The sequence below is a fragment of the Mobula hypostoma genome, chromosome 7 (genome assembly GCF_963921235.1).
Source record: "Mobula hypostoma chromosome 7, sMobHyp1.1, whole genome shotgun sequence".
Taxonomy (NCBI): Eukaryota; Metazoa; Chordata; class Chondrichthyes; order Myliobatiformes; family Myliobatidae; genus Mobula; species Mobula hypostoma.
This window is the reverse complement of record NC_086103.1, coordinates 186,728,538-186,753,844: the sequence shown is the minus strand read 5'-3', so window position 1 is coordinate 186,753,844 and position 25,307 is coordinate 186,728,538. Positions and strand designations below refer to the sequence as shown.

General features: G+C 46.6%; 1 protein-coding gene across 2 annotated transcripts in view; it reads left to right on the top strand.

The window, feature by feature from the left end:
• Window positions 1–25,307, top strand: part of stim1b (stromal interaction molecule 1b) — a 227,240-nt gene that overhangs the window by 188,232 nt on the left and 13,701 nt on the right. Inside the window, exons 8-12 of one of the 2 annotated variants that reach the window (XM_063054787.1) lie at window positions 1,579–1,746; window positions 3,612–3,712; window positions 7,890–8,125; window positions 12,324–12,404; window positions 17,028–17,097. In XM_063054787.1, the coding sequence (XP_062910857.1) occupies window positions 1,579–1,746; window positions 3,612–3,712; window positions 7,890–8,125; window positions 12,324–12,404; window positions 17,028–17,097 (656 nt within the window). The remainder of the gene's footprint in view (window positions 1–1,578; window positions 1,747–3,611; window positions 3,713–7,889; window positions 8,126–12,323; window positions 12,405–17,027; window positions 17,098–25,307) is intronic. The other variant, XM_063054788.1, reaches the window with a different exon arrangement.

The following is a 25,307-nucleotide window of genomic DNA, read 5'->3' as shown; positions in this document are numbered from 1 at the left end:
TTCATACAGGGGGGGTCGTGGACAGTTCATACAGGGGGGGTCATGGACAGTTCGTACGGGGGGGTGGTGGACAGTTCGTACGGGGGAGGTGGTGGACAGTTCGTACGGGGGGGTGGTGTACGGTTCATACAGGGAGGGGGTGGTGTACGGTTCATACAGGGAGGGGGTGGTGGACGGTTCGTACAGGGGAGGTGGTGGACGGTTCGTACAGGGGGGGTGGTGGACAGTTCGTACGGAGGGGTGGTGGACAGTTTGTACGGGGAGTGGTGGACAGTTCGTACGGGGGAGGTGGTGGACAGTTCGTACGGGGGGGTGGTGTACGGTTCATACAGGGAGGGGGTGGTGTACGGTTCATACAAGGAGGGGGTGGTGGACGGTTCGTACGAGGGGGGTGGTGGACAGTTCGTACGGAGGGGGGTGGTGGACAGTTCATACAGGGGGGTTGTGGATTCAGCCAGTTTCAGTTCACTGCCAGCTGGGGGTGGGGATGGTGAAGAACAGACACTGGGGTTCAGAAAGCAAGTTCAGGGCTTTACATCTGATGTGTGCAGAATGGTCTGTCCTGTGCCTCGAGCAGAGTGGGGCCTGTGATGAGGGAGACAGGATGATAAAGTTTAAAGATTAGCTGTATTTGTCACATGTACATCAAAACATTCAGAGAAATGTGTCATTTGCACCAACAACCAGCACAGTCCGAGGATTGTGCTGGGCAGCCGGTAAGTGTCGCCAGGCTTCCAGCGCCAATGGAGCATGCCCACAGTTAACCGATATGTGTTTTGAATATGGGAGGAAACCCACACGGTCATGGGGAAAACATACAAGCTCCTTGCAGACAGTGGTGGGAATTGAACCCGGGTTACTAGTGCTGTGAAGCAGTACGCTAACCACTACGCTCCTGTCCCGTGCCGTCATGAGGCCTGCACGTGTGGAGTGGGTCCTGGTCCTAGATCAGAGAGAGAGTTAGTGCTGAGATGGTTGGGTTGATCCAGCACACGGGCTACCAGTTGGAGGACTGGTTTGGCACCATTGTAGTGTATCAGCTAGCATAATATTTTACAGTGCCAGTGACCTGGATTCAACTTTCACTATGGTCTATAAGGAATTTGTATGTTCTCCCCTTGACTGCGTGGGTTTCCTCTGGGTACTCTGGTTTTCTCCCACGGATTGGGGTTAGAAAATTATAGACATGCTCTGTTGGTGGCGGCGGAAGTGTGGTGATGTTTCCGGGTTGCTCCCTGAACATATTCGCTGATTTGATTTGACGTAAATGATGCATTTCACCTTTTGTTTCGATCTACATGTCATAAGTAAAACTAATCTTTTGAAATTGGTCCCATGCTAGGCTGATGTGGGAGGTTTTGCGTGCGTATGTGTGCTTGCGTGCGTGTGGGGGTGTGTGTGTGTGTGTGTGAGACTCCTGAATCCAGCTACGCATGAGCCCTGTGGCTCTCTGAATGAGGGACGGAATAGGTGCAGAGGTACCCTGCAGGACAGCCCTGTGAAAGGGGTATCTTCACTGAAGTGACACACACCTGCTTGCTTGACATGGGGAATGAAACAGAGACCTCCCTCTCTCAGGTGCGCATGGCACTGAAGAAAGCGGAGAAGGAGCTGGAATCGCGTGGGAGCTGGTCCCCACCAGAAACTCTGCAGAAGTGGCTGCAGCTGACTCACGAAGTGGAAGTGCAGTACTACAATATCAAGAAGCAGAGCGCTGAGAGGCAGCTGTATATCGCCAAGGAAGGGGTGAGTGCTGTCGGAAATTCAACAATAATGTTTTAGCTCTGTGAAACTCTTGAGTAGATAGATTAGGGTGCAATCAGAAATCTCTTAAATAGAAAAATGGAGGGCCAATGTAGGAAGAAAGGGTAGAATTTATCTTAGAGTTGGTTAAAATGTCAGAATAACATTGTGGGTCAAAGGGCCTGTACTGTACTGTACTATTCTGTGGTTAGGCCATACTTGGAGTATCGTGCTCAGATATGGTCCCCTCTTTATAGGAAGGATGTGGAAGCTTTAGAGAGAGTGCAGAGGAGATTTGCCAGGATGCTGCCAGGATTAGAGAGAATGTCTTGTGAGGAAAGGTTGAGTGAGATAGGGCTTTTCTCTTTGGAACTAAGGAGGATGGGAGGTGACTTGACAGAGGTGTACAAGATGTTAAGAGGCATAGATCGAATGGACAGCCAGAGATTTTTTTCTCCTGGGCGGAAATGGCAAGAGGACATAATTTTAAGGTGATTGGAGGAAAGTGCAGGGGGGATGTCAGAGTTTGGTTTTCTACACAGGAGAGTTGAGGGTAAATGGAACCAGAAATCAGGAATGGTGGTAAATGCAGATACATTAGGGGCATTTAAGAGACTCTTTGATAGGCGCATGGATGATAGAAAAATTGAGGGCTATGAGATAGGGAACGGTTAGCTCTAAGACTAGATTAAAAGGTCAGCATAACATTATGGGATGAAGGGTCTGTACTGTGCTGTACTGTTCTGTGTTCTAATGCCTCACAGAAGAGTCCAAGGCGGAACTTGGCGTGGGATGGAGAGATCAAGTGACAGGTGATTGGAAATTCGGAGTCACTCCTGACAATTGAACAGAGGTGCTCTGCAAAGTGGTCACCCAGTCCTTATTCATTTTGTTTTGATTTAGAGATACAGTACAATAACAGGCCCTCTGCACCAATGAGCCTGTGCTGCCTAGTGACACCTGTGTGACCAATTAACCTACTTACCCATACATCCTTGGAATATGGGAGGAAGCCCATGCAGTCACGGGGAGAACGTCCGGACTTCTTACAGACAGTGGCAGGAATTGAACCCGGATCGCCGATGCTGAAATAGCACTATGCAATTCCAAAATGCCAACTTGGAACAGAGTTACCCTGGTGCACACTTTGGGCCTCCAGCAGACTTGCAGGGTAAATGTACCACGATCTTTGGAGGAGCACTGAATTCAACAAGTTGATGGCTTGTTGAATCTCAGGTTTATCGAGAACATGCCTTGTGAGGGGAGATTGAGCAATCGTGGGCTTTTCTCTTTGAAGCAAAGGAGGAAGAGAGGTGACGATAGAGATATGTAAGATGATAAGAGCCATATATAGAGTGGACAGCTAGAGACTTTGCAGAGCGGAAATGGCTAAATTGTGGCATAATTTGAAGGTGATTGGAGGAAAGTATGGGGGGGGATGTCAGAAGTAGGTTTTTCACACAGGGTGGTGGGTGTGTAGAACACCTTTCACCTGTCAGGGTGGTGGTAGAGGCAGATATTGTAAGAGCATTTAAGAGACTCTTAGATAGGCACATGGATGATAGAGAAATAGAGGACTATGTGGGAGGGAAGGGTTAGATTGGTCTTGGAATAGGTTAAAAGATTGGCACGTCATCACAGGCTGAAGGGCCTGTACTGTGCTGTAATGTTCTATGTACAGACAACCAGCCTTTGCATTGAATTGAAGTGAATTATTTTTCTGCTTGGTTTTGCCAAACACACACAGGCTCTGAGCAGCACATCACTTTAAAAATCTCACCTTCTGAAGCTGAATTTCTGCAAGTTCTTCCCTCTTCGTCTCTCACTTCCACCCCCACCCCCTTCCCCTCCCCACATCCCTTCCACAGGCAGAGAAAATAAAGAAGAAGAGAAACACCTTGTTTGGAACTTTCCACGTGGCACACAGCTCCTCGCTCGATGACGTAGATCACAAAATCCTGGCTGCAAAGTAAGCACCGAACCCATGTTGCAGAGGGAACCAGAGAGGGGATTGCTCAGTTATGCTATTATCTTCTTAGTGGCTTGATCTTTTATTATAGCTGCCAGTGTTCTTCCACCCATCAGTTCAGGTTAGCTGGTTGTCAGTTCTCTGTGTTTTCTCTTTGCTTCCTTTCTTAAATAGTGGGTCATGTTTTGTGGTCTCTAGTCTGCAAGAAACCTTTCCAGAATCTACACAAAATGCTGGAGCAACTCAGCGGGCCAGGCATCAGCTATGGAAAAGAGTACAGTCGACAAAAGTCAGAAGTTTGTGTTGCAGCTTTATAAAACCCAAGTTAAGCCACGTGTGGAGTACTGCATGCAGTTCAGGTCACCCCGTTATAGCAAGGATGTCGAGGCTTTGGAGAGGGTGCAGAAGAGGTTTGGAGGGCATGAGCTATAACGAGGGCTTGGACAAACTTGGGTTGTTTTCTCTGGAGTGGCGGAAGCCGAAGGGAGATCGATAGAGGTTTAGAAGATTATGAGAGGCATAGAGTAGACAGACGGTATCTGTTTCCCAATACCAGAGGTCATACATTTAAGGTGAGGGGGGTAATTTCAAAGGAGATGTGAGGGACAAGGATTTTTACACAGAGAGTGGTGGATGCCTGGAATGTGCTGCCTGGGGTGGGGGTAGAGACAGAAACATTAGAGACTTTTAGGAGACATTTACATAGGCACATGAATGTGAGGAACATGGAAGGATATGGACATTGTGTAGACAGAAGGGATTAGTTTAGTTGACCATTTGATAACTAATGTAATTGGTTCAGCACAACATTGTGGGCTGAAGAGCCTGATCCTGTGCTATATTGTTGTATGTTCTATCCACTGCCTCCTTCGTTACCCCTTCTGGGTCGTAGATCACAATACCTTGGGATTTATCAGTTTTCTGCCTCACTAATTTCTCTGGCAATTTATTCCTAAATTGGGGCTAGATGTAAGGGAATATTTTGGGATCTTGGTTTCTGGGACTGAGCAACACACACAAGATACTGGAGGTGATAGCTGGCAAGATATCTGACTGCGTCCCTATAGAGGGTTATGTGGATTGCAGGGAGGTCATTGGGGTCTCTCTTCCACCCATCCAAGATGCTTGCCAGGAGCTCTGCATACACAGGACCCTTAGCATTGTCAGTGATCCCCACCCCCATCCATTCAACAATCTCTTTGACCCCTACCATTAGGCAGGAGGTACCATAGTATTAGGACAAGAACTGTTAGGATGTGAAATAGCTCCTTCCCCAAGACCGTAAGACTACTGAACTCCCTGCCACCACCCAGTTTCATCATGCATGAAGCACCAGTAGCATTATAAAACCATAAGACATAGGAGCAGAATTAGGCCATCTGGCCCATCGAGTCTGTTCCACCATTCAATCATGGCTGATCCTGTTTTTATTCTCCTCCTCAACCCCAGTTTCTGGCCTTCTCCCCGTAACCTTTGATGCCATGTCCAATCAAGAACCTATCAATCTCTGCCTTAAATACACCCAACAACCTGGCTTCCACAGCTGCGTGTGGCAACAAATTCCACAAATTCACCACCCTCTGGCTAAAAAAACTTCTCTGCATCTCTGTTTTGAAAGGGCACCCCTCTTTTCTGAGGCTGTGCCCTCTTGTCCTAGACTGTCCCACCATGGGAAACATCCTTTCCACATTTACTCTGTCTAGGCCTTTCAACATACAAAAGGTTTCAGTGAGATCCCCCCCGCCCCCACCATCCTTCAGAATTTAAGCGAGTACAGACCCAGAGCCATCAAACATTCCTCGTATGAAACCCTTCCTTTCGTTCCTGGAATCAACATGTTATATGTTTACTTTTTAACTTGTGATGTAAATTGAATCCTATTATTTGTTAATTTATTTGTGGTAATACTACTTTTGTGTTGTGTGTGTTATATGTACTGGGTTGTGCACCTTTGTCTAGAGGAACATCACTTCATTTGGCAGTATACATGCGTACAGTTGAATAATAATATATTGAGTTGAAGAGAAAGATGGGTTGGTGGAGGAGGGGGGGAATGAAGCTGGGAGGTGATAGGTAGAAGTGGTAAAGGGCTGAGGAAAAAGTAAATGGACGGCTATGTGCAGAGCCAAAAGAGATGGGGGAGATTTTGAACAATTTCTTTTCTTCGGTTTCACTAAGGAGAAGGATATTGAATTGTGTAAGGTAAGGGAAACAGGTAGGGAAGTTGTGGAAACTATGATGATTAAAGAAGAGGAAGTGCTGGCGCTTTTAAGGAATATAAAAGTGGATAACTCTCTAGGTCCTGACAGGATATTCCATAGGACCTTGAGGGAAGTTAGTGTAGAAATAACAGGGGTTCTGACAGAAATATTTCAAATGTCATTAGAAATGGGGATGGTGCCGGAGGATTGGCGTATTGCTCATGTGGTTCCATTGTTTAAAAAGGGTTCTAAGAGTAAACCTAGCAATTATCAACCTGTGAGTTTGACGTCAGTGGTGGGTAAATTGATGGAAAGTATTCTTAGAGATGGTATATATAATTATCTGGATAGGCAGGGTCTGATTAGGAACAGTCAACATGGATTTGTGCATGGAAGGTCATGTTTGACAAATCTTACTGAATTTTTTGAAGAGGTTACTAGGAAAATTGATGAGGGTAAAGCGGTGGATGTTGTCTATATGGACTAAAGTAAGGCTTTTGACAAGGTTCCACACGGAAGTTTAGCTAGGAAGGTTCAATCGTTAGGTATTAATATTGAAGTAGTAAAATGGATTTAACAGTGGCTGGATGGGAGATGCCAGAGAGTAGTGGTGTGCCTCAGGGATCTGTACTGGGTCCAATGTTGTTTGTCATATACAATAATGATCTGGATGATGGGGTGGTAAATTGGATTAATAAGTATGCAGATAATACTAAGATAGGTGGCGTTGTGGATAATGAAGTAGGTTTTCAAAGCTTGCAGAGAGATTTAGGCCAGTTAGAAGAGTGGGCTGAAAGATGGCAGATGGAGTTTAATGCTGATAAATGTGAGGTGCTACATTTTGGTAGGACTAATCAAAATAGGACATACATGGTAAGTGGTAGGGCATTGAGGAATGCAGTAGAACAGAGGGATCTAGGAATAATGGTGCATAGTTCCCTGAAGGTGGAATCTCATGTGGATAGGGTGGTGAAGAAAGCTTTTGATATGCTGGCCTTTATAAATCAGAGCATTGAGTATAGGAGTTGGGATGTAATGTTAAAATTGTACAAGGCATTGGTGAGGCCAAATTTGGAGTATTGTGTACAGTTCTGGTCACCGAATTATAGGAAAGATGTCAATAAAATTGAGAGAGTACAGAAGAGATTTATTAAAATGTTGCCTGGGTTTCATCTCCTAAGTTACAGAGAAAGGTTGAACAAGTTAGGTCTTTATTCTTTGGAGTGTAGAAGGTTGAGGGGGGACTTGATAGAGGTATTTAAAATTATGAGGGGGATAGATAGAGTTGATGTGGATAGGCTTTTTCCATTGAGAGTAGGGGAGATTCAAACAAGAGGACATGAGTTGAGAGTTAAGGAGCAAAAGTTTAGGGGTAACACAAGGGGGAACTTCTTTACTCAGAGAGTGGTATCTGTGTGGAATGAGCTTCCAGCAGAAGTGGTAGAGGCAGGTTCAATTTTGTCATTTAAAAAAAAATTGGATAGGTATATGGACAGGAAAGGAATGGAGGGTTATGAGCTGCGTGCAGGTCGGTGGGACTAGGTGAGAGTAAGCGTTTGGCACAGACTAGAAGGGCCGAGATGGCCTGTTTCCGTGCTTTAATTGTTATATGGTTATATGAAAGTGATAATGGACCATGGGCAAAAGTGAAGGAGGAGGGCCCCATTCTGGCTCCCTTCTTACTCCTTTCTCCTTTCCCCACCGGCCCATCATCACCTTCTTGTTCCACTCTTGGGGACGAAGTGAGAAGCTGGCTGAGGCCAGGTGTGGGGGGAGGTGGGATGTTAGAAGCTGGGAGGTGATGGGTGAAAGAGATTGAGAGGCTGAACAAGAAGGACTATTGAGGTGGAGAGCTCAGTGAATCTGAGTTGCTGTCAATGTTTCTGGGCTGGAATAAAAAGGTTCAGAAATACCTGGACTTGTTGATTGTGCCTGTTGACTGAGCTATGGCATCCACAGCATCCCTTCCTCCACAGGCAGTCTCTGAGTGAGGTTACCGCTGCACTGCGGGAGCGACTCCATCGCTGGCAGCAGATCGAGGTGCTCTGCAAGTTTCAAATTGTCAACAATCCTGGCATCAGTGCTCTCCACTCATTACTGAACATGGATCCAAGCTGGCTTGGACAGAGCAGATCCACGCCAACACATTTCATCCTGACTGATGACCTGGATGACATGGAAGAGGAGCTGGTCACCCCCGTCACCCTCCAATGTAAGTAACTGATCTTGGTAATTACCACAGGAACTGCAACACAGACAACCAGGCTAAAGCTCACTCAGCACCACATTCACTACCTCCCTCGACTCCCCACAGCCTTTTGGCCCATCTAATCTGTGCCTAGTCCCATTGACCTGCCCTCTATACTCCTTCCATCCATTCTTCTCAAATGTTAAAATTGAATCTGTATCCAACACTTCCGCTGCAGGTCATTCTCTAACCATCTTCCTCAACCGTAGCTTGCTCCCATTTTCCTGTATTCCCATCAGGCAGTGAATTTGGACTAAAATATAGAACAGTACAGCACAGTGCAGGCCCTTTGGCCCATGATGTTGTACTGACCTTTCAACTTTTAAGATTGATCTAACCCTTCCCTCCCCCATAGCCCTCCATTTTTCTGTCATCCATGTGTCTATTTAAGAGTCTCTTAAATGCCCCTAATGTATCTGCCTCTACCACCACCGCAGGCAGCACATTCATGTACCCACAACTCTCTGAGTGAAAATCCTATACCCAGCATACCTCTATACTTTCCTCCAGTCGCCTTAAAATTATGTCCCCTCATATTAATCATGTTAATTGGAACATGATATTTGTTCCTTACACTGACAGCCACATTCCCCAGCTGAAGGGGTCAAGGGATGCTGCACTTATTGCTCATTCTGGAAGGGCTGGATGTGTTATTCTGGGTCTGGCATTGGACCATGGCCAGGCCTGGTGTTCCTGATAAGTAGGACTGAGTCATAGAACATAGAAAACCTACAGACAGTACAGGCCCTTCAGCCCACGATGCTGTACCGGACATGTACTTGCTTTAGAAATTATCCAAGGTTACCCATAGCCCTCTATTTTTCTAAGCTCCACGTACCTATCCAGGAGTCTCTTAGAAGACCCTGTGGTATCTGCCTCCACCACGTCGCTGGCAGCCCATTCCACGCACTCACCGCTCTCTACATAAAATACGTACCCCTGACATCTCCTCTGTATCTACTTCCAAGCACCTTAAAAGTGTTCCCTCTCATGTTAGCCATTTCAGCCCTGGGAAAAAGCCTCTGACTATCCATACGATCAATACCTCTCATCCTCCATCGCTCCAAGGAGAAAAGGCCAAGTTCACTCAACATTTTCTCATGAGGCATTCTCCCCAATCCAGGCACATTCTTGTAAATCTCCTCTGCACCCTTTCTATAGTTCCCACATCCTTCCTGTAGTGAGGCGACCAGAACTGAGCACAGTACTCCAGGTGGGGTCTGACTGGACTCCCATCTAGCTGTAACATTCATTACCTCTCGGCTCGTAAACTTACCGTATACGCCCTTAACCACACAGTCAGCCTGCACAGCAGCTGTGAGTGTCCTATGGACTCAGACCCCAAGAACCCTCTGATCCTCCACACTGTCAAGAGTCTACCATTAATACTATATTCTGCCGTCATATTTGACCTACCAAACTGAACCACCTCACATTTATCTGGGTTGTTCTCCATCTGCCACTTCTCAGCCCAGTTTTGCATCCTATCGATGTCCCATTGTAACTTCTGACAGCCCTCCACACTATCAACAACACCCCCAACCTTTGTGTCATCAGCAGATTTACTAACCCATTCCCTCACTTCTTCATCCAGGTCATTTATAAACATCACAAAGAGGAGGGGTCCCAGAACAGATCCCTGAGGCACACCACTGGTCACTAAACTCCATGCGGAATATGACCCATCTACAACCACTCTTTGCCTTCTGTGGGCAAGCCAGTTCTGGATCCACAAAGCAATGTCCCCTTGGATCCCATGCCTCCTTACTTTCTCAATAAGCCTTGCATGGGGTACCTTATCAAATGCTTTGCCAAAATCCATATACACTGCATCTACTGCTCTACCTTCATCAATGTGTTTAGTCATACTCAAAAAAATTCATTGAGCCACAGGGAGCCCCCATTGACTGATCATAGGTGGAATCAGTCTGTGTGGGACAGAGCTGCAGACTGTTTGTCTGGTCAGAGGGAGAACCGACCTGTAGGGGACAGAGCCTCTGAATTTGTTTGACCAGCCGGAGGTGGATTCGATCCGTGGGGAACAGAGGTGCTGACGGTGTTTGACCCGTCAGAGGGAGATTGATCTGCGAGGGACAGAGCTGCTGACTGCGTTTCACCGGTCAGAGGAAAATCGATCTGTGGGGAAAGCTGCTGACTGTTTGATTGGTCAAAGGGGGAACTGATCTGTGGGGGACAGAGGTGCTGTCTGTGTTTGATCAGTGGGAAAGGTAATTTATCTGTGGGGACTATACCAGAGTTTGTCTGGTCAGAGAGGGAACTGAACTTTGTGGGGTTGAGCTGCTGACTGTGTTTGACCAGTTTAAGGGAGAACCGATCTGTGTGGGACAGAGCTGATGACAGTGCTTGTCCCGCCAGAGGGGGAACGGGTCTGTTGGGGATAGAGCTGCTGACCATGTTTGACTGGTCAGAGCAGGATGTGACCTGTGGGGAACTGGACAAGATGTACCCCAGTTTACTGTGGGAGGCGAGGGAGGAAATTGCTGAGCCTCTGGCAATGATCTTTGCATCATCAATGGATATGGGAGAGGTTTCAGAGGACTGGAGGGTTGCAGATGTTGTCCCTTTATTCAAGAAATGGAGTAGGGATAGCCCAGGAAATTATAGACCAGTGAATATTACTTTGGTGGTTGATAAGTTGATGGAGAAGATCCTGAGAGGCAGGATTTATGAACATTTGGAGTGGCATAATATGATTAGGAATAGTCAGCATGGCTTTGTCAAAGGCAGGTCGTGCCTTACGAGCCTGATTGAATTTTTTGAGGATCTGACTAAACACATTGATGAAAGTAGAGCAGTAGATGCAGTGTATATGGATTTCGGCAAAGCATTTGATAAGGTACCCCATACAAGGCTTATTGAAAAAGTAGGGAGGCATGGGATCCAAGGGGACATTGCTTTGTGGATCCAGAACTGGCTTGCCCACAGAAGGCAAAGAGTGGTTGTAGACGGGTCATATTCTGCATGGAGGTCAGTGACCAGTGGTGTGCCTCAGGGATCTGTTCTGGGACCCCTACTCTTCGTGATTTTTATAAATGACCTGGATGAGGAAGTGGAGGGATGGGTTAGTAAATTTGCTGATGACACAAAGGTTGGGGGTGTTGTGGGATAGTGTGGAGGGCTGTCAGAAGTTACAGCGGGACATTGATAGGATGCAAAACTGGGCTGAGAAGTGGTAGATAGAGTTCAACCCAGATAAGTGTGAGGTGGTTCATTTTGGTAGGTCAAATTTAATGGCAGAATATAGTATTAATGTAAAACTCTTGGCAGTGTGGAGGATCAGCGGGATCTTGGGGTCCGAGTCCATAGGACACTCAAAGCTGCTGCACCAGTTGACTCTGTGATTAAGAAGGCATACGGTGCATTGGCCTTCAACAGTCGTGGGATTGCATTCAAGAGCTGAGAGGTAACGTTGCAGCTATGTAGGACCCTGGTCAGACCCCACTTGGAGTACTGTGCTCAATTCTGGTTGCCTCACTACAGGAAGGATGTGGAAACCATAGGAAGGGTGCAGAGGACATTTACAAGGATGTTGCCTGGATTGGGGAGCTTGTCTTATGAGAACAGGGTGAGTGAACTCAGCCTTTTTTCCTTGGAGCAGAAGAGGAAGACAGGTGACCTGATAGAGGTGTATAAGATGATGAGAGGCATTGATCGTGTGGATAATCAGAGGCTTTTTCTCAGGGCTGAGATGGCTAGCACATTTTTAAGGTGCTTGGAAGTAGGTACAGAGGAGATGTCAGGGGTAAGTTTTTTTACGCAGAGAGTGGTGAGTGCGTGGAATGGGCTGCCGGCAATGGTGGTGGAGGCAGATCCGATAGGGTCTTTTAAGAGACTCCTGGACAGGTACATGGAGCTTAGAAAAATATGGGTAACCCTTTGTAATTTCTAAAGTAAGGACATGTTCAACACAGCTTTGTGGGCCGAAGGGCCTGTATTGGGCTGTAGGTTTTCTATGTTTTTGTGACACAGCTACTGATTGTGTTTTACCAGTTGGAGGTGGAATCTATAAAAGGGGAACTGAGCTTTATCCACTTCTTTTTTGTAGTCTTTCCCATTTCAGGGCATTTGTGTTTGCATATGAGGCCGTGCTGATTGTTTTTGTATATTTTCCTGTTTCTTTTCACGGATTGTCTGGCACCAGATATGGCATGGTTAATGGATCACAGAGTCACTGATCGCTCCAGGACACCCCTAGACAATCTGTCAACATGGAGCTCCACTGGTTTGAGATTACATATGTTCTGTTTCTTTATCACCACTGACGCTCACCAATTGCAGGGCATGCTGTACTGCTGTTTACCTCTTTGTTGGTAATGACTGAGCTGCCAGAATGGACACTGTGATGAGGAGCTTCCCTTCATTCAGGCTAATGGGTCAGGCACCAGCCTTTCACAACAGCTAGCTCACTCCCTAAGTCCAGTTCCTGTTCCACTTGGGCTCTGGGAGAACCTGAGTTGAGTCATTAAGAAATCGGGAAAGGAGAAGATGACAGGGATGGGGAAATGATTGGTAAGAGTGGAGATAAACAAAACTGGTTGAAAAAGGTTTAACGCTATAGTGATAGGAGATTCAATGGTTAGGAGAACAGACAGGAGGTTCTGTGGACAAGTACGAGATTCCTGGAATGTATGTGGCCTCCCAGATGCCAGGGACAGGGACATCTCAAATTGAGTCCTCAGCGTTCTTAAGTGGGTGGGTGAGCAGCCAGAGGTCGTCGTCCATATGAGTAGAATGACATGGTAGGAGCAGGTGACATGGTCTCGCAAAATGAGTTCAGGGAGTTAGGTGCTAAGTTAAAGGACAGGATGTCCAGAGTTATGATCTCAGGATTGCTACCCATGCCACGTGCTAGTGAGGCCAGAACTAGGAAGAGTAATCATACAGTTAAATATGTGGCTAAGGGATTGGTGTAGGAGGGAAGACTTCAGATTTTTCAATCATTGGGCTGTCTTCCAGTCAAGATGGGACCTGTACAGAAGGGATGGTTTGCACCTGTACAGAATGGGGACTAGCGGAAAGGTTTGCTAGTACTGTATGGGGGGAGGGTGTTAGTTTAAACTAGAGTTGCAGGGGGTTGGCAACCAGTGGAGAGGTTTTGGAGAAGGTTGTTAAGCCTACATACAATGTCAGCAATCAAAAGGTAAAGGTGGGACTAATGTTCTGAGCTGCATATTTTTCAATGCAGGAAGTATTGTAGGAAATGTGGATGAGCTTTGGGCATGGATCAGCATGCAAAATTATGATATCGTAGCCATTAGTGTCTTAGTTGCAGGAGGGGCAGGACTGGCGACTCAACATTCTGGGGTTGTGTTGCTTTAGACATGGTAGAGCAGGAGGGATGGCACAACAGTGCTTCAACAGGACCCACTGGAGAAATCATCTACTGAGGCTGTTCTGGGGAATAGAAAGGGTGACCACATTATTGGGAATATATTATCGACCACACAGTCGTAAGCAGGATTTAGAGGAGCAAGCTTGTAGAGAGATTGCACACTGTCGCAAGAAACATAAGGTTGTTATGGTAGGTGATTTTAAACTTCCCATATATTAATTGTAGATCCCATACTGTAAAAGGACTAGATGAGATAGAGTTTGTCAGATGTGTTCAAGAAAGTTTCCTTAATCAGTACATAGAAGTCCCAACTAGAGAGAGTGTGATACTAGATCTCCTGTTAGGGAATGAGACAGGGCAGGTGTCGTGCAACACTTTGCATCTAGTGATCACAAGGCCATTAGTGTCAAGATAAATATTCAGAAGGATAGGCAGGGAAAATCCTGCCTGACAAACCTGTTGGAATTCTTTGAGGATTACAAGTAGGATAGATAAAGAGATGTTATATATTTGCACTTTCCGAAGGCCTTTGACAAGGTGCCACACATGAGGCTGCTTACCAAGTTAAGAGCCCATGGTATTACAGGAAAGTTACTAACATGGCTAGAGCATTGGCTGATTGGTAGGAGGCAGTGAGTGAGAATAAAAGGATCCTTGTCTGGTCGGCTGTCGATAACTAGTGGTGTTCCACAGGGGTCAGTGTTGGGACCGCTTCTTTTTGTGCTGTATATCAATGATTTAGATGATGGAATAGATGGCTTTGTTGCCAAGTTTGCAGATGATAGCAGATTAGTGGAGGGGCAGGTAATGTTGAGGAAACAAGTAGGATGCAGAAGGAATTAGACGGATTAGGAGAATGATCAAGAAAGTGGCAAATGAAATACAATGTTGGAAAGTGCATGGTCATACACTTTGGTAGTAGAACTAAATGTGCGGACTATTTTCTAAACCGGGAGAAAGTCCAGGAATCTGAGATGCAGAGGGACTTGGAAGTCCTTGTGCAGAACAGCCTAAAGGTTAACTTGCAAGTTGAGTCAGTGGTGAGGAAGGCAAATGCCATGTTAGCATTCATTTCAAGAGGACTAGAATACAAGAGGAAAGGTGTGATACTGAGGCTTTTAAAGGCACCTGTGAGGCCTCACCTTGAGTATTGTGAACAGCTTTGGGCCCCTCATCTTAGAAAAGAGGGTCCAGAGGAAGTTCACAAGGATGATTCCAGCAATGAAAGGGTTAACATACGAGGAATATTTGATGGCTCTGGGTCACTGGAATTCAGAAGGATGATGGGGGGATCTCATTGAAACCTTTTGAATGTTGGAAGGCCTAAATGGAGTAGATGTGGAAAGGCTGTTTCCCATGGTGGGAGAGTCTAGGACAAGAGGGCACAGCCTTAAGATAGAGGGGCACCCTTTCAAAACAGAGATGCGGAAAAATTTCTTTAGCCAAAGGGTGGTGAATTTTTGGAATTTGTTGCCACGTGCAGCTGTGGAGGTCAGGTCGTTGGGTGTATTTAAGGCAGAGATTGATAGGTTCTTGATTGGACATGGCATCAAAGGTTACGGGGAAAAGCCTGGGAACTGGGATTGAGGAGGAGAGAAAAGATGGATCAGCCATGATTGAATGGCGGAGCAGACTCGATGGGCCGAATGGCCTAATTCTGCTCCTTTGCCTTACGGACTTTTGTTATGGGGAGTGATGAATAGGCTAGGCATGTTTTCCCTGGAGTGAGGGAGTTTGAGGGGTGACCTAATGTGGGATTATGAGAGACATACAGTAGATACTGAATACAAGAGGGCGTAGGTTTAAAGGAAGGAGCTTTAAAGAGCATTTTGAGGGGAAAGTTTTTAAGTCAACAGAGTAATTAAAATCTCAAGCTTGCTACCAGACGAGGCTGTGGAATGAGGTACATTCACTGCTTTTCAGAGAGATTTTGATTGGTAGGGGATAGGTAATGGGCTCAGTTTGGGCAAGCAGTGTAGATGGGCAAGTGATGGGCCAAAGGGCCCATTACTGCAAATTACAACTCGACCAGATGTTATTTCATTTCTACTTTGGGTATGTCCTGCAAAGCCCATCAGAATGCAGGTTATTCCTCAGGCGTCAGGGTGGGTATCGAGCTAGAGCAGTAGGTGTCAGAAAAGCAAAATGGGCCAGTGGTGTCTGTGCAGCTGAGCTCAGTCACTACCTGCAGCTACTGAAAGGCAGAATCCCTCCACGCAACTGATTACCCAGCCCCCTCCAACACCCTCACCTACTTCATCTGATCTGAGACTAACCTCTGCTCATCTCCACTTCTCACCTCCCAGCCTCTGTCACTATTCCCACTCTGCCCTCCTCCACCTGTCATCCCTCCTCACATGGACACATCAAACCCCCTTTCAGGATCAGTCAGTTTCTCAAAGCATCACTGTATCCGCTGTGCAGGAACATACGAGATGAGTTCAGGAAACTGCTCCTGCATCCCGGGAACGGCACTGCTCTCAGTAATATGTGGAGTGATCACTATAGAGGCACGTGTCCGATCTGCCCTGACCTCTTCTCTTCTCTCTTCCCTTCTCCTTCAGACCTTCTCACTCTCCCTTCCCTCTCCTTTCCATCCTACCCCCATCTCTCTCTCTCTCTGACCTCCACTCCCTCCTCTACGACTTCCTCTCACACCCATCTCCACCTTCACCTTCCCCCCCCCTTTCTTTCCACTCTTGTGACAAGCACGTTTGGTCAGTCCCTGAAATGTGGTTGAAGGTGTCCTTGCCACTGATCTAACAGCTGTACCCCCACAGCCTGCCCAGTACCACTCCTGTCGTGTGGAAGCTTTTGCACAACCACGTCTAATAACCCTTCAGCTTGCTCCTGTCGTTGTTTGCACAGTATTTCAGTCAGTAGCAGGGCAGTTGACAGGCAAACTGCCCCTTTGCCCATGGTCCTGCTCGCTGAGGGCCGTAGGTTGGCTTCGTTCATCCGACAGCTTCCTGCCCCTCTCAGGCTGCTCCGAGCCACCCAACGACCACAAGGTTTCCGCTCCTCGCCGGGTGGCCTGTAATGCTGGAGCTCAGCGCCCCGCCCCGCTTCACCGGCACAGGGCACTCCTAGGGTTAAATATTAGCTTTGTTTGTCACATGTACAGTGAAACTTCGAAACACCACAAAGTGTGTCATTTTCGTCAATGACTAGCACAGTCCAAGGATTGTCCTGGGGGCAGCCCACAATTGTCTCCATTTTCCGGCATCAACATTGCATGCCCACAACTCACTAGCCCTAACTTTGGACTGTGAGATGAAACCGGAGCACCCAGAGGAAACCCATGTGGTCACGGGGAGAACATACAACCTCCTTATAGACAGTGGCTGGAATTGAACCCCGATCGCTGGCAATGCAAAAGCGTTATGTTGACTGCTACGCTACCTCCGCTGTGCTACTGTACCACCCTTCACGCATTCGTGCCCTGCAGTACGGAGGGAGGGAAGGGAGGTTGTTTCCTTTGCTCTAACTCACCTTCTTCTCTTCTCCTCGCAGCTTCCCTCAGTGTGCACCCATCTGTTCGCCAACGCCAGGTTGACCCCCAGCATGCTGCTGGCTCGCAGAGGTTGGTAGAAGGTTTTAATGCTGGCCAGAGTGAATCTCTTCAGCGGAGCAACAGGGCATCTCTCCGCCGTATGCAAAGCCTTTCCTATGTGTGTCCCTGTTCTGATGTGTTTGGACCTACCTCATCCTCCTCCTGCACTCACACCTGCTTCCATCACCTCTCCCACTATCCTTCGCTGGAAACCATTCATGACCTTCCCCCTCCTGATGTCACCGCTGGAATCCGTGTGCGAACTCGGAGTCACGGGTACTGCTCGTTTCCTTCTCTTCCTGCCTGCCTGCCTGGCTTGCTCTGACCTCCAGCTCCTGTTTAACATTTCTGATGGGGGGTGTTTGTGTGTGTGTGTGTGTGTGTGTGTGTGCGCACGCACGCGCGCGCATTTGTGTCTCTTTTCACTGTTCACTCACAGAGTGTGGGCATTGTTGGTAAAGCCAACGTATTGTTTGATTGTCAGTGGACCGAGATGCAGTGGAATATCTTTGTGTGCCATGCAAGTCAAATTTAAAAGAAAGCATGCAGACCAGATGAGGAAGGATCCCAAACACGAGATTCTGCAGATGCTGGAAATCCAGAGTAACACACACAAAATACTGGAGGAACTCAGCAGGTCAGGCAGCATCTGTGTAGAGAAATAAACAGTAGACGTTTTGAGCCTAGACCATTCATCAGGTCTTAGGGTGAGGTGCCAAAGGATTAGAGGATGGCTAATGTTATTCTGTTGTTTAAGAAAGACATTAAGAATATGCTGGGAAATTATAGGCCCATGAACCTGATATCAGTAGTGGGTTTGCATCATACACCAAGGTGCTCTCTTCAGTTACCTGATGAGGTAACTGAGTTTGTTGAATGCCTATGAGATAGCTTTTTAGAGCTGTTTGTCGTTGAGCCTACTAGGGGGTTGGGTGTTACGTAATAAACCAGAGGTGATTAGGGAGCTTAACGTAAAAGAACTCTAAGGAACCAGTGATCACAATATGATTGAGTTCAACTTGAATTTTAATAGGGAGAAAGTAAAGTCTGACATAGCAGTATTTCAGTGGAGTAAAGAAAATTAAAGTGGTATGAGAAAGTAATTGGCTGAAGTAAATTAGGAGATGCTGGCAGGGATGACAGAAATTGTGTGAGTTTCTGGGGAAAATGAGGAAGGTGCAAGATAGATGTATTCCTAAAACAAAGAAATACTCAAATGGCAAAATAGTACAACCATGGCTGACAAGGGAAGTCAAAGCTAATGTAAAAGCAAAACAGAGGGCATACAACAAAGCAAAAATTATTGGTTAGACAGAGGATTGGGGAGCTTTTAAGAAACTACAGTGAGCAACTAAAAGAATCATTAGGAGGCAAAAGGTGAAATATGAACGAACAATATCAAAGCTTTTTCAAGTATGTAAAAAACTGGATATAGGACCACTAGAAAATGAGGCCAAAGAAATAATAATGGGCGACAAGGAGATCACAGATGAACTAAATGAGTATTTTGCATCAGTCTTCACTCTGGAAGACACTAGCAGTGTGCTAGAGTAGATTATGAGGACACGCAGTCCTCTTTTATTGTCATTTAGTAATGCTTAGATGTTGAAGGGTGCAAGGGAAGAGAAGTGAGTACAGTTACTATTACAAGGGAGAAGGTGCTCAAAAATCTGAAAGACCTAAAGGTACATAAGTCACCCAGACCAGATGAACTGCACCCTAGGGTTCTGAAATAGGTAGTGGTAGAGATTATGGAGGCATCAGTAATGATCTTTCAAAAATTAGGAGAATTAGACAGATTAGGAGAATGGGCAAGAAAGTGGCAAATGAAATACAATGTTGAAAAATGCATGGTCATGCACTTTGGTAGAAGAAATTATTGTGCAGATAATTTTCTAAATGGGGAAAAAAATCCAAAAATCTGAGTTGCAAGGGGACTTGGGAGTCCTTGTGCAGAACACCCTGAAGGTTAACTTGCAGGTTGAGTCAGTGGTGAGGAAGGCAAATGCAATATTAGCATTCATTTCAAGAGGTCTAGAATACAAGAGCAGGAATGTGATGCTGAGGCTTTATAAGGCACTGGTGAGGCCTTACCTCGAGTATTGTGAACAGCTTTGGGCTCCCCATCTTAGAAAAGATGTGCTGATATTGGAGAGGGCCCAGCAGAGGTTCACAAGGATGATTGCAGGAATGAAAGGGTAATCATACGAGGAACATTTGATGGCTCTGGGTCTGTACTTGCTGGAATTTTGCAAGAAGAGGGGTGATCTCATTGAAATCTTTCGAATGTTGAAAGGCCTAGAAATGGTAGATGTGGAAAGGATGTTTCCCATGGTGGGTGTGTCTAGGACAAGAGGTGACAGCCTCAGGATACAGGGGCACCCATTTAAAGCAGAGATGCGGAGAAACTTCTTTAGCCAGAGGGTGGAGAACTTGTGGAATTTAGCACTACAGGCAGCTGTGGAGGCTAGGTCATTGGGTGTATTTAAGAGAGAGCTCGATAGGTTCTTGATTGAATACGGCTTCAAATGTTACTAGGAGAAGGCCTGGGAGTGGGGCTGAGGAGGGGGAAAGAAAAGGATCAGCCATGATTAAATGGCGGAGCAGAATCGATAAGCCAATATCTTATGGTCTTATGGTTTTATTGGACTCTAGCATGGTGCCAAGGGAATGGAAAATTGCAAATGTCACTCTGCCCTAAGAAAGGAGGAAGGCAACAGATAGGAAACTATAGACCAGTTAGCCTGACCTCAGTGGTTGGGAAGATGTTGGAGTCAATTGCCAAGGATGAGGTGACACAGAGTAAGTAGAGTATCTGGTGACACAGGACAAAGTCAGCATGGTTTCCTTAAGAGAAAACCTTGCATGACAAACCTGTTGGAATTCTTTGAGGAGATTACAGGTAGGATAGATAAAAGGGATGCAGTGGATGTTGTATATTTGGATTTTCAGAAGGCCTTTGACCAGGTGCCACACATGAGGTTGCTTACCAAGTTAAGAGCCCATGGTATTACAGGAAAGTTACTGGCATGGTTAGAGCATTGGCCGATTGGAAGGAGGCAGTGAGTGGGAATAAAAGGATCTTTGTCTGGTTGGCTGCCAGTGACTAGTGGTGTTCCACAGGGGTCAGTCTTGGAACTGCTTTTTATGCTGTATATAAATGATTTAGATGATGGAATAGGTGGCTTTGTTGCCAAGTCTGCAGATGATACAAAGATTGTTGGAAGGGCAAGTAGTGTTGGTGAAACAGGTAGCATGCAGAAGGACTTAAACAGATTAGGAGAATGGGCAAGAAAAGTGGCAAATGAAATGCAATGTTGGAAAATGCATGGTCATGCACTTGGGTAGTAGAAATAAACGTGTGGACTATTTTATAAACTAGGAGAAAATCCAAAAATCTGAGATGCAGAGGGACTTGGGAGTCCTTTCGCAGAACACGCTAAAGGACCAGGTAGGATCTTCTCTCAGCCCCCAGTGTCTGCAGCTGTGATGGTGTAGGGAGTGTCGTACTCGGACTACAGAGGGAAAGAAATGTGGAAGGGCTCCTAAATCCAAAGCTCTGCCAAGCGATCTTCAGCTTGGGAAGATCCCACTTCCTCCAGGCACTGGGAAGATCCCACTTCCTCCAGGCACGCTGTGTCTCCAGCTCCACTACCTTCGAAAACCATCTTTCGTCCTCGCGGTTCCGTACCTGTGTCACGCCTATCCCTTGCACTTACACTCCCCCATCGTTGGAAGTGTACAGAGCCAAGGCTTTGCCATCTCAGGCATGGGCTGCCAAGTTATTGGAAAGTATTCTTAGGGACCAGTTATGTAAGTATTTGAATAGATAAGGACTAATTAGGGATAGTCAATATGGCTTTGTGCATGATAGGTCATGTCTAACCAATTTTAAGGAGTTTTTCAAGAAGGTTACCAGCAAAGTTGATAGAGGAAAGGCAGTGGATGTTGTCCACATGGACTTTAGCAAGGTCCTTGACAAGGTCCCACATGGGAAATTGTTCAAGAATGTTAAGTCGTTTGGTATTCAAGACGAGGTAGTAAATTGGATTAGACATGGGCTTTGCGGGAGAAGCCAGAGAGTGTTAGTAGATGGTTCCCTCTCTGACTTGAAGCCTGTGACTAGTGGTGTCAGTGCTGGGTCTGTTGTTCTTTGTCATCTATATGATCGATCAGGATGATAATGTGGTAAACTGGATCAGCAGATTTGCGGATGACACCGAGATTGGAGTCTAGTGGACAGTGAGGAAGACTATCAAAGCTTGCAGTGGGACCTGAAGCAGCTGGAAAAATGGCAGATGGAATTTAATGCGGTCAAGTGTGATGTGTTGCACTTTGGAAGGACCAGCCAGGGTAGGTCTTGCATGGTGAGCGGTAGGGCACTGAGGAGTGCGATAGAACAGAGGAATCTGGGAATATAGATCTACAAGCCCTTGAACACAGCGTCACAGGTAGATAGAGTTGTAAAGAAAGCTTTTGCCACATTGGCCTTCATAAATCAGAGTATTGAATACAGGAGATGGAATGTTATGTTGAAGTTGTACAATACATTAGTGAGGACAAATGTGGAGTATTATGTGCAGTTCTAGTCACCTTCCTACAAGAAACTTATCAGTATGATTTAAAGAGTACAGGGAAAATTTGTAATCATGTTGCTGGGACTGAGTTATTTGGAAAGATTGAGTATCTTAGGACTGTATTCCCTAGAACATAGAAGATTGAGGGGAGATTTGATAGAGATTCTGAGGGGTATAGGATGAATGCAAGTAGGCTGTTCCCACTGAGATTAGGGGGGTTAAGGTTGAAAGATGAAATGTTTAGGTGGAATATGAGAGGCTAATTTCTTCACTCAGAAGAGGGGTGAATGCTAATCACTACTTGTGAGGTCATGCCTGATTGATGTCTAGGTTGTTCTGCATGCAAGTACGGACAGGAGTTATGAATGGGATTGAACATCGTCCGACCATCAGGAAGCAAACAGCCTCCTTCCTGATTTTACAGTGCCTATCCTTTATGAAGCTGCTGAGGATTGTTTTGTGTGTGTGTGTGTGTGTGAGTGTGTGTGTGTGTGTGTGTGAGTGTGTGTGTGCGTGCGCGCGCGCATCTGTTTCTGTGCACGTGTCTGTGCACGTGTCTGCACCCGTGACCATCACTGAAGACCGGAGGAATTCAGCAGGTCAGTCAGCATCTGTGCAAGGAAATGGACAGTGCAAGAGTCTCAGTCTGAAACATCGATGGTTCATTTCCCTCCATGCTGCTGCCCGACCTGTGGGTTCACTCCTGTAGTTTGGCTTTTAGCTGTGTGTGGTTTGTGAGTGTTTGCATCCTTGTATGTATTTGAGTACATTTGTTATCGACTGGAGTGATCACATTGCTTCTGTTAGATGTTTGAGTACGTCTGTTATCCAATAGTGTGGTCCAGTTGGAGTTGGAAACCTTACACAGTTTAGTCTGCTGGCTGCTGTGTGGTTTTGATTTTGTTGTGTGCCTACCCTTCCCATTTTACTCTTAACTTCATTCAATTTCTTACTACTTCCTCTTTCCCTGTCCCTGCTTCCACTTTCCTATCGCTCTGAGCTGTCCCTTGACAGCAGCCTTTGTTTTGGACTGGTGAGACTGCTTCCCAGTCTGGTGTGAGCAGAATGTGCTGGCCTGCCAGTTAACCGGGAGAAAAATCAGAAGGCAATTCAATGTGGGCTATTTATTCATGTTTCAGACAGTACAGAGTCATTCAAACAGCCAGCCTCCTCGATGATGTAGGAAGGCAGGGTGTGGTGGGTGGGCATGTTGGCCTAACAGCTATACCATGATAGACACAAGCCATTCAAAGTCAGGTGATGCAGTGAAACCTCCAGAACTGCTAACTGGACAGAGTTGAGTCAGGGTGCTGGGGCCTGAATACATAGAAACAGAAAACCTACAGCACAATACAGGCCCTTCGGCCCACAAAGCTGTGATGAACATGTCCCTACCTTAGAAATTACTAGTGTTACCCATAGCCCTCTATTTTTCTAAGCTCCATGTACCTATCCAAAAGTCTCTTAAAAGATCATATTCTTGCCTTCACCACCGTTGCCGGCAGCCCATTCCAGGCACTCACCGCTCTCTGAGTAAAAAAACTTACGCCTGACATCTCCTCTGTTCCTCTGTACCTACTGCCAAAAGCTGCAAACATTCAGGTTTATTTATACGTACGTTGGAATGTACAGCAAAATCTGCTGAAGGATGTCCGGGGAGTGGGGGGGGGGTGCGGCCACATTCTGATGCCAACATTGCGAGCCCACGGGGCTCAGCAGAACAACACAAGCTACAAACAACAGCTCACACTCACTCTCACACAGAGAGGCCTCCAGCCCAGGACAGGCTACTTCCGGGTCTCCAGTCCTTGGCCCCAGACTCACTCAAACTCGCGTCCATCGCATGTTGACTTTGGACTTAAGGCTCAAGTTCTGGGAAGTCGGTGGGGGGGTGGGGGGTGTAGTGCCAGGGAAAGCTGGGGTTGTTCTTGGAGTTCAGAGAGGTTTGCAAACTATGCTAGGTTAGCAGAAGGCATTGGAATACTAGCTTGCATCCATTCTGTGCTGCGTTGGGGGCAGGCCAAGTGCCTCTGGCTGAGGGAGAATGGAGAATACCTCACATTCTTGCCTTCAATCATGAGCTGTGAAATGAACATGCAACACAAACACAGACCATGGAACACCACAACTCAGCCCATTTGATGTTATGCCAATGTTTTAACATACTCCAAGATCAATCTAACTCTTCCCTCCCACACAGCCCTCCATTCTTCTATCATCCACATGCCCATCAATGAGCCTGTTAAATATCCCTGAGGTATCTGCCTCCATCACCATCCTTGGCAGTGTGCTCCACGTGCCTCTGACATTCCCTTATACTTTCCTCCAATCACATTAAAATTATGCCCTCTCATGTTAGCCATTTCGGCCCTGGGGAAAATGTCTTTAGCTGTCCACTCTTGTACATCTCTATCAAGTCACCTCTCATCCTCCTTTGCTCCAAAGAGAAAAGCCCTGGCTTGTTCAACCTCTCCTGATAAGACATGCTCTTTATCCAAGCATCACCCTGGTAAATCCCTGCCCATGGAGATTGAATACAGAATCTAGTCGGATGTAGATTTGGAGGTTTCAGTGCCTGCCTGCTCTATCTGCTGGAGTTATTTTCAGAACTGAGGTGTTCAAGCAAAAAGTTACATTGATGCCCCTGTGATTTTTCTCTCCGGATGTGTTGGCAATTAGCCTGGAGACCACAGGATGAGCCGAGGGAGATGGCAGCCATGACTGGAAGAGTTTGCATGTGTGTATACTGCAAGAGAGGGTCAGGCCAGGCTCTGAGTCTCCTGAGGCTGTGTGACATTGTGTCAGCTGGTACCATAGTGTGACGCTGTTACAGCTCAGAGTGTTTCAGAGTTCAGTTCCAACGCTGTCTCTGTATGTTCTCCCAATGAGCGCGTGGGTTTCCTCCCACCGTCCAAAGACCTACCATTTAGTAGGTTAATGGGTCATTGTAAATTATTTTGTGATTAGGCTGGGGTTAAATCGGTTGGTTGCTGGGCAGCACGGCTCGTAGGGCCACAAGGGTCTGTTCTGCACTGTATCCCTAAATAAATAAATTTCAAGAGCAGGGCAGGTGAAGGGTCTCTACCTGTCCATTTCCCTCACCAATGCTGCCTGATCCACTGACTTCTTCCAGCTCTGTGTTATATGGCTTCAGGAGGGGACTGGGCAGGAGCCAGACCACTGCACATGAAGTCATCCTCGGTAGACTTAGCAGACAACTGGAATCACACACAGCACAATTCCCTAACCCTGGCACAAATGACGAGTTTTCATTGAAGAACTCGGCGCACTGCGTTGTGATGTCCCTACCTCATCCCGTGTGGGTGCCCAGCCCCTCTCCCCTCGGCAGGAGGTCCTGCCTCCCTGTCCCCTCCCCGTGCCCACCCATGCCCCACTACCCCGTGTCCAGTGTTCACAGTGTCCAAGTTGGGAATTCAATTCCAGTGTCCTCCCATGTGAGCATGGGTTTCCTCTGGATGCTACAGTTTCCTCCCACAGTCCAAAGATCTATTGGTTAGTAGGTGAATTGGTGATTGTAAATTGTCCTGTGATCAGGCTGGGGTTAAGTAGGCCTATAACACCCCCACTATAGGAAACATCCTCTCCCCATTCACTCTATCTAGGCCTTTCAACATTCGATAATGCTTCACTGAGATCCCCCTT